The 14,443-nt window shown below is 38.8% G+C and overlaps 1 protein-coding gene across 1 annotated transcript; it reads left to right on the top strand.

Annotated features, from left to right (window-relative positions):
• Nucleotides 1-2,023: 2,023 nt before the first annotated feature.
• On the top strand, nucleotides 2,024-13,785 carry LOC106086190 (enhancer of split mgamma protein). Its single transcript, XM_013250756.2, has 2 exons — nucleotides 2,024-2,418; nucleotides 13,048-13,785. Exons 1-2 carry the CDS (start codon nucleotides 2,233-2,235, stop codon nucleotides 13,540-13,542), a joined length of 681 nt encoding a protein of 226 aa, XP_013106210.2. The 5' UTR covers nucleotides 2,024-2,232; the 3' UTR covers nucleotides 13,543-13,785.
• The last annotated feature ends 658 nt before the right edge of the window (nucleotides 13,786-14,443 follow it).

Raw genomic sequence — 14,443 nt, 5'->3', positions numbered from 1 at the left:
CCACATATTTTTGTCCTTTAAATCATTAAAAAAACGAGTAATGGTGTATTAAGTTCGCTCGCTGCCGAATTTTATGTACCCTCCACCATGGATCGCGTTTGTCGAGTTTTTTTTCCGATATCTCATTTTAGGCAAACAACGGATAAAAGAAAAGAATTGCTATGCTATTGGCGATATGTCAAAGTATGGCCCGATTCGGACGTTATATGGGGAGATCGGCTTATGTATATAGGGCGACCATATTTGACACGTAGGTTGAAGGTCATGGGAGAAGCCGTGGTACGAAATTTCTTCCAAATCGGATAACAATTGCGCCCTTTAGAGGCTAAAGAAGTCAAGACCCCAGATCAGTTATAGGACATCTACATCAGGTTTTGAACCGATTTCAACCATATTTCGCATAGTTGTTGGAAGCCATAACAAAACACCTCATGCAAAATTTCAACCAAATCGGATAAGAATTGCGTCCTCTAGTGACTCAAGAAGTCAAGATTCAAGAACGGTTTATAAGGCAGCTATATCAGGCTATGGATCGATTTAAACCATACGTAGCAGAATTGTTGAAAGTCTAACAAAACACCTTATGCAAAATTTCAGCCAAATCAGATAGGAATTGCGCCCTCTAGAGGTTCAAGAATTGCAAACCCCAGATCGGCTTATATGACACCTATATCAGTTTATGAACCGAGTTCGACCATACCTAGCACAGTCTTTGGAAGCAAAACCGAAGCACATCTTGCAAAATTTCAGCCAAATCGGATATGAATTGTGCCCTCTAGAGGCTCAAGAAGTCATGAGTCCAGATCGGTTTATATGACAGCTATATTAGGTTATGGACCGATTTCAGCCATACTCAGCAGGGTTGTTGAAAGTCATAACAAAACACCTTGTGCAAAATTTCAGCCAAATCGGATAAGAATTGCGCTCTTTAGAGGCTCAAGAATTCAAGACCCCAGATCGGTTTATATGACACCTATATCAGGTTATGGACCGATTTCGACCATACTTATCACAGTTGTTGGAAATCATAATAAAAGATCACATGCAAAATTTCAGCATCTATATCTAAATATGGACCGATATGGCCCATTTGCAATCCCAACCGACTAGCTTTACTGCTTTGATAGTTAGCGTGCTTTCGACAGACAGACAGAAAATGACTAGATTGACTTAAATGTAATGACGATCAAGAACTTTTTGGGGTCTTAGAAGAATATTTCGATTTACAAACAGAATGACGAAATTAGTATACCCCATCCTATGGCGGAGGGTATAAAAACGTTTTTGCACAAATAATTTATCGTTTGACTTGGTAACACTACGTGTCAGCTACCCTCAATGGGACAATCTTTTGCTCCATCTAAAACCATGTAATGAGCATATGCATCACATTGACGTTATTTTCCCGCATAATCTGTTTTCACTTTAAGTATTACAGTAATTTTTAACATTCACCAGCACATGGTAACCCTATGCACACGCGATCATTATGCACGCCTAAGATACGAGTGGCACCGAACGCGTGGCCTAACTTGAGTGAAGCTTAAAATCCCAGCAATGTGTGGCAATCGAAGACTTGCTTGTGCGATCGCACTCAAACCCCATACGTCGATTGGATGGTGAAGTAAATCAATGTTCGTGTGCGGCAAGACACTCTCTCACAGCGCAGCTTCGTCATTGTCGTCATCATCATCATCATTATCATGATAATCATTTGCAGCGAGTGGCCGATCTCCGGCCAAGTGCTGGACTAGCTTTAGAGGGGAGGTGCTGAGAATTTTGTACATCACTAAATAAAATTATGGTAGTCTCACAAAGCCACAATCATTACTTGAGAGAGCGTGTTGAAGTAAAGACGTACGTCGTGTGCTTTTGTATCGTTCAGACAATCCTTCACGAACAATAGTGAGAAAAACAAATATTCCAAAGAAAAACAACTTTGTTTCAAACAATAAGCAAATCGAACCAAAGCGTTAAAATAAAATTTAACAATAAATTTGTTTCATAGCCACAACTTAAAAAAAAAACGGAAAATAAAATAAAATAAACCCATAACAAGCAAAACGATTGTTGTCTTTCAAAGAGGCATATTTAAGCTGCTTAAGAAAAGAGTGTTTGCACCCATATTTTCGTGTCGCTGTTTATTTTTTTCGCCCCCCACCAATTTCGCATAAAGTGCGCGTGCGAAAAAAGCGTGTCAATTTTCAGTGGCTTAGGATTAAGTTGAAGTGAATGAATTTCGCCGCCAGAATGCCACCCAATCATCAGTTCATGTTGAATTCTCTGCCCATGGAGCCGGTGTCGCGCACTTATCAATATCGCAAGATTATGAAGCCAATGTTGGAACGTAAACGACGTGCTCGCATTAACAAGTGTTTGGACGAGTTAAAGGATTTAATGACTGGCACTTTACAAGCGGTAGGTGAAGTATAAAAACAAATAAAAGGAGTTTTCTATTGCAGGAAAGTTGTAAAAGAGTGCAGTTAGTTGCAAATATTAGTTTGCTAACAAGTGCACAAAGATTTTGGCCAACTTAGTTGCCGTTTTGAATAAAACAAGTAAAAATTTATCAAATTCGGCCGGGCCGAATCTAGGGATCCCACCACTATGGTCACATAGACTAATCGGGAGATTGGTTTATATGGGAGCTACATCAGGTTAGACATTGTTTTGAACAATATTTTTCATATATGTTGGAAGTCATTATAAAATACTGTTGGTTGCCCAAAAAGTAATTGCGGATTTTTTAAAAGAAAGTAAATGCATTTTTAATAAAAGAATGAAGTTTAATCAAATATACTTTTTTTACACTTTTTTCTAAAGCAAGCTAAAAGTAACAGCTAATAACTGACAGAAGAAAGAATGCAATTACAGAGTCACAAGCTGTGAAAAAATTTGTCAACGCCGACTATATGAAAAATCCGCAATTACTTTTTGGGCAACCCTAATTGGAAAATTTCAGCTCAATTGGATAACATTTGCGGCTTCTGGGGTCTCAAGATGTCCAATGAGGAAATCGGTTTATATGGGAGCTATATCAGCTTACACACCGATTTAGACTATACCTGACAGGATTGTAGAAAGTCGTAACGGAATACTATGTGCAAAATTTTAACGGAGTCGGGCACCTATTGCGGCATGAGATTTTATCTCAATATGTCAAAGATGTGAATATCAATATTTCAATAGATTGGAAAAACAATGATAAAATGAACGAACTCTCCGTCCTATGCTGGTGGGTATAAAAAACATGGAAAAGTTACTTAGAAGACTTTCTAGTTAAGCGAGAATCACCGAGTTGGGGATGATAACCATAAAGACAAAAATAGCGACGGAATTTAGACACCCATCTGTAAATTACAATTGTCTTAGAAGTCAAGGATATTGATACAAATATTAATGTCTGAAAAGGTCGCCAGAATTAGGGGATCGTATAGGACTACATAGCATGGGAAGGACGGAAGCGAGATCATGGTGGGAATCTATACTTAGCTGCCGAATTAGAACTTTTTCCCAGCCTCAAAAGGAAATTGGCAAATGAGGTTCTTTCTTTTGGCTAGCAGAGCTGGCATACTATCGATAAACACAATATTTGATATTTTAGGTTTTCTATTACATAAAAATGAAATTGATGAGCTTTGTTTGTTTATTTGCTTGTTTGTTCCGTAACGACTCAGAAACGGCTGAACCGATTTTCATGAAGTTCTCACAGATGGTAGAGTTCCAAACTACGGTGAAAATAGGATTCTACATCATCTGCGAAGGGGGACGGACCCTCCCCCTCACCAAAATTATCAAAAACGCCAGATCCCGGAGATAGGTGCATCGATTTAAGTGAAATTTTGTATGCCACCTAATGGTACCCCTCAAACACGAAATTGGTATAAAATGTTGGGGTCAACTAAGCAGGGGGACGCCCCATCTCAAAACCGGGGGGTCTCTCACCCCCAATAACATACCCCAACAGGACACTTTAACCACTTTGAGCTATTGGGTATCAAATGAAAGGTATTTAAAAGTAGAGTACAAATCTGACATAAAAATGTATTCCTTGGTCTGAGGGACCTCTCCACTCCCCAAAACAGGATATATTTACCGATTGGGACATATGGGTGTTAAATGAAGGTGTTTGAAAGTTTACAACCCCAAAAACCCCCAAAACGGACATGAGTGTCCAACGTCACAAAATGGATATGAAATGAAAGGTCTTTGAGAGTTTACCAGGTATCTGATTCATTCGGGACTGAGCCTGGGACCGGCTAACCCACCTTATACGCTTCAATAAGACGTGAAGTTCTATCGGGATAATATAGGAATCGAATTAAACAAAAATACAGTAGAGTTCGAATCTGTGTTGATATAAGAATTAAAGTATCTGTGTCGCGTCCTGCTGATCAGCCGGACATGCAGATCTCGATATTAAAGGGCTGAAATAAATTGTCTTTTGGGTCTTAGCATCGGGGGGACCGACCCTCTTCTCCCAATAAAAACAATACCAAATTGTCATGTAGGACGACCGAAAATATATTGTACTCAAATGATAGGACGTGTCAGAGGGCAATAGCCCTCTCCCATCCTACCCAAAAACAAGTAAAAAGGCGTTAAGTTCGGCCGGACCGAATTTTGGATACCCGCCACCTCGGCTATATACGTAAATCACCTTTCAGCAAAATCCGGTGAAAATTGCATACCTTATGTCCCATAGCAGTTATATCGAAATATGTTCCGATTTGGACCAAATACTAATAAGTACAAGTCATTGTTCAATTGTGTATTACAAAATATTGGTCTTTTTGGTAGCTACACCGAAAAATAAACCGATCTGAACCATATACATCATGGATGTCGAAAAGCCTAACATAAGTCACTGTGTCAAATTTCAGTTAAATCGGATTATAAATGCGCCTTTTTTGGGGCCAAGACTTTAAATCCAGATATCCGTCTATATGGCAACTATATGCAAATCTCGACCGATCTAGATCAAATTGCAGAAATATGTGGAGCGGCTTAACTTAACTCTCTGTCCCAAATTTCGGCAACATCGGACAATAAATCCGCCTTTTATGGACCCAAAACATTAAATCGAGAGATCGGTCTATATGGCAGCTATATCCAAATTTGCACCGATCTGAGTCAAATTGAAGAAGGATGTCGAAGGGCCTAGCACAACTCACTGTCCCAAATTGCGGCGACATCGGACAATAAAAGCGCTTTTTGTGGCCCCAAAACCTAAAACCGAGAAATCGGTCTATATGGCAGCTATATCCAAATCTGGACCGATCTGAGTCAAATTGAAGAAGGATGTCGAAGGGCCTAGCACAACTCACTGTCCCAAATTGCGGCGACATCGGACAATAAAAGCGCCTTTTATGGCCCCAAAACCTTAAACCGAGAAATCGGTCTATATGGCAGCTATATCCAAATCTGGACCGATCTGTCCCATAATGCAAAAGTATGTGAAGGGACTTAATTTAACACACTGTCCCAAATTTGGGCGACATCGAACAATAAATGCGCCTTTTATGGGCCCAAAACTTAAATCGAGAGATCGCTCTATATGGTGGCTATATCCAAATCTGATCCGATCTGCGCCAAATTGACGAAAGATGTCGAAGGGCCTAACACAACTCACTGTCCCAAATTTCAGCAAAATCGGATAATAAATGTGGCTTTTATTGGCCTAAAACCCAAAAAATAGGTATTTGATGGTAGAAAACGAATTTGATATCCAACTTTGAGGCTTAGTGTTTGGGGGTAGTCTCAACCCATAAACTCGCCCTAAACCAATTGCAATTCCGGGTCAAATAAAAGGATTTAACATTAGACCACGATGCTGATATTTTTACAGGGCTAAGTGCTTGGGTGACTACCCCACCCTACATACCCCTCAAACTGGACATATTTGTGGATTATGGCGAAAAGGGAGCATAAATCTGATATCCGTTTTAAAGCCAAGTATTTCAGGGACGAATTATCTCATGGAACACACATATATACCGACTATAACAGTAAATAGCCCAAATGTGGTTGTTGGGAGTAGAGTATGAATCTGATATGCACTTTCGGGGCAAAAGGGTTTGGCTACTCCAATCCACTACCAACACCATGTGAATAAAGTAGATCCAAACTTTAATGGGCGCACCTTCCCCTTACTATATTTTCAACAATGGTAAATCTCGGTGATGGGAGGGGCGATTTGAGCGAAATTTAGTTTGTTGATAATATTTCAAAAATAGAGATTTGGTATACTTACTTAAGGTGGGATGGCAAGGGTGGCCGCCCCACCCTCAAAGCCCGCCAAATGGAAATTTATAGCAATATTTGTCTCAAATGAAAGGTATTTGGTGCTAGAGAACGAATCTGATACATGGGGGTCCACCTCACCCCTAAAAACACCCCCATACTGGACATATTTACCTTCCTAGAAATATAAGGCTCAAATAAAAGAAATTTGGGAGTAGAGCACCAATATGATATCCACATTGGGGCGAAATATCTGAAAGGCCGTAACAGTACCCCCAAACAGAACTTTTTTTCCAGATCGTGCCAGTATAGGGTTCGGATAAAATACGATAGTGAAAGAAAGCGCAGCGGAGCGTGCCCTGCACAGCTAGTTCTAATAATAATTATCGAAAGTATCGACTATCGCTAATTCCTCATTACCTAAAGGGTGACTTTTTGGCTATTGTCTTTTTGGCGACAATGGTTTAAATAGCTCACGAACGTTTCGTGTATATAATTTAACCATGAATTGTCTTACCAACGAACAACGCTTGCAAATTATTGAATTTTGTTATCAAAATGCGTGATCTGTTGAGAAAGTTCATCGTGTTCAAATTGGGTTCAGCAACGAAGCTAATTTTTGGCTCAATGGGTTCGTAAATAAGCAGAATTGTCGATCTTGTCGGGTGAAGGTCAGCCAGAAGCATTGCAAGAGCTACCAATGCATCCAGAAAAAGTCAGAATTTGGTGCGGTTTATGGGCTGGTGGCATCATTGGACCGTACTTCTTCAAAGATGATGCGAATCGTAACGTAAATGTTATTGGTGAGCGCTTCGGTGAGATGATATCCAGCTTTTTTGCCCAAAATGACCTGCCTGCATGACAAGTGGTTTAAACAAGACAATGCCACATGTCACACAGCACACGTAACAATGGAATTATTAAAAGGCGAGTTCGGTGAACATTTTATTTCACGTTCGGGACTATCTGTGGGGCTATCTTAAAGCTCATGCCTATACAGACAAGCCCGTTGCAATTGACGCGCTGGAAGACAACTTTGAAGCATTTCTTCGTGAGATACCGGTCGGTATGTTGGAAAGAGTATGCCAAAATTGGACTAAGTAGATGGACCATTTGAGGCGCAGTTACGGTTAACATTTGCATGAAATAATCTCCAAACATTAAATCATATGGACCATACTATCGATTCAAATAAAGGTTTCATAAATTTATCTGAATTTTATGTGTTCTTTGTTGAAAAACTTTCCTATAGCTCTTAAAAAATCACCCTTTATATTTCAAACGAAAATGAGAAGTAAAATTCAGAAGACCGATTCATATAGAGGCAATATCAATGCACAGACCGAATAAAGCTAAATTTAAGTACGTCAGTTGGACGTCGTAAAAGAAATCATCGTACAAAATTTTTGCACAGTCAGACGAAAAATTTTCCCTTTTTTTAGGCACAATGTAAATTTCTTTAAAAATTTGCAAAAAATTTTACTTTGCCAATATTATCGATAGGAAAAATATCAATCGGTATTCAGACAAAAAATAAGATATTGATAATTTGTTGATATTGATATTTTGTCAGCTCTACTCGCCACAGATTCTTGAGAATTGTATCGCAAGGCAGTTTCTTGACCTGTACACAGGGGCATCTTTTCGACGGATAATTTTGAAAGTAGACAAAGTAAAAACCTCAGTATGTTCGTTGAAGGTGGATGCATAGACATTAATTTGGAAAAACTGCAAATAAGTCGAGTTGTATTTGAATATGCATGTGCATTAGGGTGATTTTATCTCAAAGGGAAAAAATCAATGTCGATCTTTTATTGGCGGCACACTCCTTAAAGGTTTTATGTTGTTAGATTTTAAGATTCCTAAGATGTGAGCACAATTGGAAGAGGTTAACTCCTAGATGTGTACCACAGTTGTGGTGTAGGATATAAAAATTCAAAAAAAAAAAACAACGGTAGTTTGCAATTCCTATAAATTCATTAGTTTTGCAAACTTCACAAGTTTTCAAACACCGTTGGAAAATCTCTCCAGCAGTGGTGCTAGATGAAGCAATACTGTAAAGTTTTCTAAATAACATGGTAAAAACCAATTTTTTTGGGGCATACAAATTCAAAGTCAATTTTAAGGCCAAAATCGCTGTAACTCCCTCATTTTTTGGAATTACGAAAATTTATTTGCATTCCGCAGTTCGAAATTCGAAGAAGATTCGCACAATATACAGAATTACTTAAAAATTCACATTTTATTTTTTTTTTTGCATTTTTTTAGCATGGGCTAACCCCTTATGAAATTTTGCAATTTTTGATGCGAAAAAACTTTTCGAGTTGAGTATACAGTATTGAAGATTATGGCAAAAAATTCGGAATAGTGCAACTCCTATGTTTTTTCTTCAAAAAACAAGCTCAAAATCGCATCATTAATATCCGAAAAATTCTAAAAAATATCAAGGTGAGTTTGAAATTGCTGTAACATCTTTTGTTTTGCGAATTTCTGAGGACACCGTTGGATTCGTGAAGAAAATCTCTTTCCGTAATGGTACTGAACGTAGCAAAACTATTTTTTGTTTCCTTGAAAACATTAAAGTATTGCTTCAAAATCGCAAAATCACATCCAAAAAATTCAAAACAACCAATGTGAGTTTGCAATTGCTGTAACTTCCTTAGTTTTGCAAACTTTAGAATTTTTCAGACACCATTGGCTTCGTGAAGAAAATCCCTTTCCGTGCTGGTGCTGGATGAAGCAATACTCTAAATTTTTCTGTAAAAAACATTGCAAAGACCAATATTTTTGGTCGTTAAAATTTAAGGCCGTTTTCAAGGCCAAAAACGCTGTAACTCCTTCAATGGTTCGAATTTCGAAAATTTTCCAGCATTCCGCAGATCGAAATTCGAAGAAGATTCCTACGATAAACAGAATTACTTAAAAATTCAGATTTAATTTTTTTTGCATTTTTTTAGCATCGGCTAACCCCTTATGAAAATTTGCAATTTCTGACGCGAAAAAATTTTTCGAGTTGAGTATACAGTATTGAAGATTATGGCAAAAGATTCAGATTAGTGCAACTCCTATGTTTTTTTCGTCAAAAAACAAGCCCAAAATCGAATAGTTAATGTCCGAAAAATGCAAGAAAAAAATCCGGAGAGTTTAAAAGTGCTGATACATCTTTTGGATTGAAAATTTTTAAAACTTTTAGAACACCTTTGTATTCGCCAAGAAAATCTCTTTCCGTAATATTCGTTTCTGTTTCCTTGAAAACTTTAGAGTATTGCTTCTAAATCGGATATGGAACGATATGAACCATACTTAGCATATCAGCTGAAAGTCATAACAAAACACCTCATGCAAAATTTCAGCCAAATCGGATAATAATTGCACCCTCTAGTGGCTCAAGAAGTCAAGACCCTTGATTGGTTTATATGGCAGATTTATCAGGTTATGGACCGATTTGAACCATCCTCAGCACAGTTGTTGGAAGTCATAATAAAACACGTCATGCTAAATTTCAGCCAAATTGGATAAGAATTGTGCCCTCTAGCGGCTCAAGAAGTCAAGATACCAGATCGGTTTATATGTCAGATCTATCAAAAGGTGGACCGATATAGGCTATGTACAATCGCAACCGACCTACACTAATAAGAAGTATTTGTTCAAAATTTCAAGCGTCTACCATTACTCCTTCGAAAGTTAGCGTGCTTTCGACAGACAGACGGTCGGACGGACATGGCTAGATCGACTTAATATGTCATGTCGATCAAGAATATATATACTTTATGGGGTCTTTGACGAATATTTCGAGGAGTTACAAGCAGAATGACGAAATTAGTATACCCCCCTCCTATGGTGGAGGGTATAAAAACAGTAAGGAAGAGCAAAAGTCTAGCGGTGCCAACTGTAAAATACCCTATGCCTACCCTATAAGTAAGATGTGGGAGCTATATCCAATTCTGAACCAATTTTGATTGACCTCGGTGCTTGTTTTCAGATGGGTTATTAAACAATCCTTCTAAACTTTCAAGCAAATATGTTCAAACTGTAATAACTGACAAATTCCAATATTATTGCAAAGTACCCAAAAACTGATATACAATATAAGGGAGCTAAATCTAAATATGAACCGATTTCGAGCAAACATCTCAGATATTGAGGTAGTCGCCAGGGAAAGCGTTGTGCAAAATTAAGAGGAGATTGGTTAATAAATGCGCTTGCAGTGGCTCTAGAAGTTAAAATTAAACGATATTCATATATGGCACGTATATCTACATCTGAACTGATTTCTATGAAATTCACCAGGAATGTCGATAGTCATAAGAAAATCCCTCCTTACGAGAGAATTGGTTAATAAATGAGCACTTTATTGCAGTGTTTCTTAAAATTGGACGAACATATACGAGAGCTACATCTAAATCTGAACCGATTTCGATCAACCTTTATAGATATTGTGGTAGTCATTGGGGAAACCGTTGTTCAAACTTTTGGCAAGATTGGTCAGTAAATGGGCTTGTAGTGGCTCTAGAAGTGAAAATCGGGCGGTATATATATACACGAGAGCTATATATAAATATGAACCGATCTCTATGAAATTCACCAGTACTGTCGAGAGAAAATGTCATAAGAAAATTCTTCCTGCCAAATTTCGAGAGCAGCGGTTAACAAATGATCACTTTTTTGCATTATTACTGCAAATCGGGCGAACATATATATGGGAGCTATATCTAAATCTGAACCGATTTTTTGCAGTTTCAATAGGCTTCGTCTCTGGGCCGAAAAGCATGCCTGTACCAAATTTGAAGACGATCGGATGGAAACTGCGACCTATAGTTTGTACTCAGATGAACATGGACAGACCGACGGACATACAGACGGGTAGACAGACAGACGGACAGACAATAGGACAGATAGACAGACAGATAGTCGGACAAACAGACGGACAGACAGACGGTCAGACAGACGGACAGACAGACAGACAGGCAGACAGACGGGCAGACAGACGGACAGACAGACGGACAGACAGACGGACAGACAGATGGACAGACGGACAGACAGGCAGACGGGCAGACTGACAGACAGATTGATGGACAGACAGACAGGCGGACAGACAGATAGACGGACAGACAGACGGACAGACAGATGGACAGATAGACAGTCGCACAGACAGATGGACAGACAGACTGACAGACAGATAGACAGACAGACGGATAGACAGACAGACGGATAGACAGACAGACGGATAGACAGACAGACGGACAGACAGATGGACAGACAGACAGACGGACAGACAGGCAGACTGGCAGACTGACAGACAGACAGATAGACAGAGAGACAGATAGACATACAGACGGATAGACAGACAGACGGACAGACAGATGGACAGACAGACAGACGGGCAGACTGACAGACAGATTGATGGACAGACAGACAGATGGACAGACAGACTGATAGACAGACAGACAGACATACGGAAAGACAGACGGACAGACAGACTAACAGATAAATAGATGGACACTCGGACAGACAGACAGATGGACAGACAGACAGGCGGACAGACAGATAGATGGATAGATAGACAGTCGGACAGACAGACAGACAGACTGACAGACAGAAAGATGGACAGGCAGACAGTCGGACAGACAGACAGACAGATGGACAGACAGACTGACAGATAGATAGACGGACAGACAGACAGACGGACGGACAGACAGACTGGCGTACAGACAGACGGACGGACACAGCTAAATCAAATCAAAAAGTGATTCTGAGTCGATCGGGTCTATCTCTCTTGCTTCTGGGTGTTACAAACAAACGCACTAAGTTATACCACCACACTAGTGGTGTAGGGTATAAAATGAATATATTTTGCTTAAACAGGCACTGATAATTTTACCCTACACCACTACTCTAGTTTAAGGTATTATAAGTTAGTGCAATTGTTTGTAACAGCCAAAAGTAAGAGAGCTTAACGGATTGATAAGTATACGAATGGATTCAGAATCTACTTTGGGTTCATTTAAGCCATGTCTGCCTGTCTGCCTATCTAACCATCTTAATTTGTGTATAAAGTACAGTTCGCAATTTTCATCCGAGCATCTTCAAATTTTGCACAGACATTTTGTATTGACCAACGCTTTTGTCAACACATTTCCTAACAGATCTTGGCAAAATTTTACCCAGTGTCTTCTTTTACTACTTTCACCATGTGAATTGAATTTTGTTGAAATCGGTGCAGTTAGATATCTCCAAACACTGACATAGCCAGGGGGCATGGGGGGGAAGGGTTCCCCACACCAAAATAAATTTTTTCTGAGGCAAAATTTTCAATTTTGTTTTTGATTTGGATCCATACGTAAAGATGTCATATTCCGATTAATAAAGCCCCCAAAAAGGTTCATTTTCTATCCGAATTCCCCGAAATTTTTTACAATGAGTTGTATTGGATTCCTTCAATATAATTGTCATATTTTTATCCGATTTGATTCGCATGGATCGTTATTTGTTATAAGTCCATCTTCTGAATAAACTTCTAGGGCTTATATATCTATTGTGGAATGGCTACCGTCATTGTAGTCTGAAAAATTTTGAATTTTTGATATTTAAAGAATTTTCCAACTAGAACCCTGTGAAAAATATTTTCGTTCTTGTGTAACATTTTTGCCAAATTTATTTCCTGATTAGTTTAAACGAATTTGCTATTACATTAGTTGTGGTGTAGTGTCACCAAATGCTAGTTTGCCAGACTTTTAGCCACACCCATATATTACAATTATATCTCCCTAAACTTACTTGATTATGTTGTTTGTCTTTTTTCAGGATGGTGAAAATGTCTCCAAACTTGAGAAGGCAGACATACTAGAACTCACGGTGCGTCATCTGCAACGCCTTAGAGAAAAGAATGCCCTATATGTACGACACAATGATACTTTAAATATGGAAAAATTTTGGGCTGGTTTCCAACATTGTGCAGCAGAGGTGGCACAATATCTTAATAAATTCGATCATCAAATAAGTGGAGACTTAATACAACACATTGCCAACTATGCGCCAAATGTTAATGCAACACCGGTGGCACCCACAGCGCCACATTTGCCTCCATCTGCCTATTTGGCCAATAGAATGACAGCGAATTATCAAAGATTACCCTATGCTAAGAAACCTGCAATGCCAACAGCAGCAGCATTACCAACCACACATTCAGAAAAGGAAATGTCAGATGACATTGGTGATATTTCCGAATATGAAGTGGATCGAAGAGTGAAAAGAGAAATTATGGATGATCATGATAGATCGGTGTGGAGACCTTGGTGATGAGGAGTTTTTGTTTTTCATAACTAAAGAGGAGTCTAAGATATTGGTTTATTCCTAAGGAAGAAAAGGATATTAGATAAGAGGCAACTGTGTTAAGATAACATGCATAGCTATAGGTGCCAAAAAAAAATCATTAAGAAAAATGCCAAATTTTATGAAAGTAATCATAATTTATATTTTGAGGAGTTTGCTGTGGTATTTTACTAAGGAAATCAAAGGCTTATGGCTTAACCCATTTTAGACTACTACTACTTCTTTTAAAGCAATCGCTTTGAAGTTTTACATGTAGGAAGCTTTCGGTTTCCTGAAAAACAAAAACTAATTTCCAAGTCAGAATGTAGTATAGTTACCGAGAAATAGGGTGGGAAAAAAAAGATAAGGTCACCGTGGCGCAGAGGTTAGCATGTCCGCCTATTACACCGAAAGCCTTGGTTCAAATACTGCCAACATTTGCAAGATATCCAGTCATGTTAAAACTTCTCTAACAAATGATTTCGCTAAGCGGCACGTCACACAGTGGGATAGAATCAAAAAAAAAACTAGCAAAAAAAAATATATGCCATTTAAGAACGGATAGCAATAACTCTTTGAATTTCAAAATCGTTCGAGCTGAAGTGTTATCGAGATTATGTGCAAATTTTCAAGTCCCTAGGTGGTCCGGGCGCCTCTTCGCAGATTTTTCATGTTGATGCATGATTAGGCGCCAAAATTTACAATGACTTTGCTATAGTATGCACCAACATCCGATAATTCAGTCAATAGCTGTGCAGTTCGGAAATCGAACAAGCAAAAAGGCTTTAAGGGCTGGGCTGAACTTTGGATACCCACCACCTCAGGAAAAAAATGCATCATATATGAACACATAGCAGCTCTGGAGGCCACCGTAGCGCAGAGGTTAGCA

This window comes from Stomoxys calcitrans, chromosome 4 (assembly GCF_963082655.1).
Source record: "Stomoxys calcitrans chromosome 4, idStoCalc2.1, whole genome shotgun sequence".
NCBI classification, from domain to species: Eukaryota; Metazoa; Arthropoda; class Insecta; order Diptera; family Muscidae; genus Stomoxys; species Stomoxys calcitrans.
This window is presented reverse-complemented; position numbering and strand designations above follow the sequence as displayed.

Coding starts and splice junctions, on each gene's coding strand:
- LOC106086190 (XM_013250756.2), top strand. CDS start 2,233: ATGAATTTCGCCGCCAGAATGCCACCCAATCATCAGTTCATGTTGAAT. Junction 2,419..13,047: donor TGACTGGCACTTTACAAGCG/GTAGGTGAAGTA, acceptor GTCTTTTTTCAG/GATGGTGAAAATGTCTCCAA.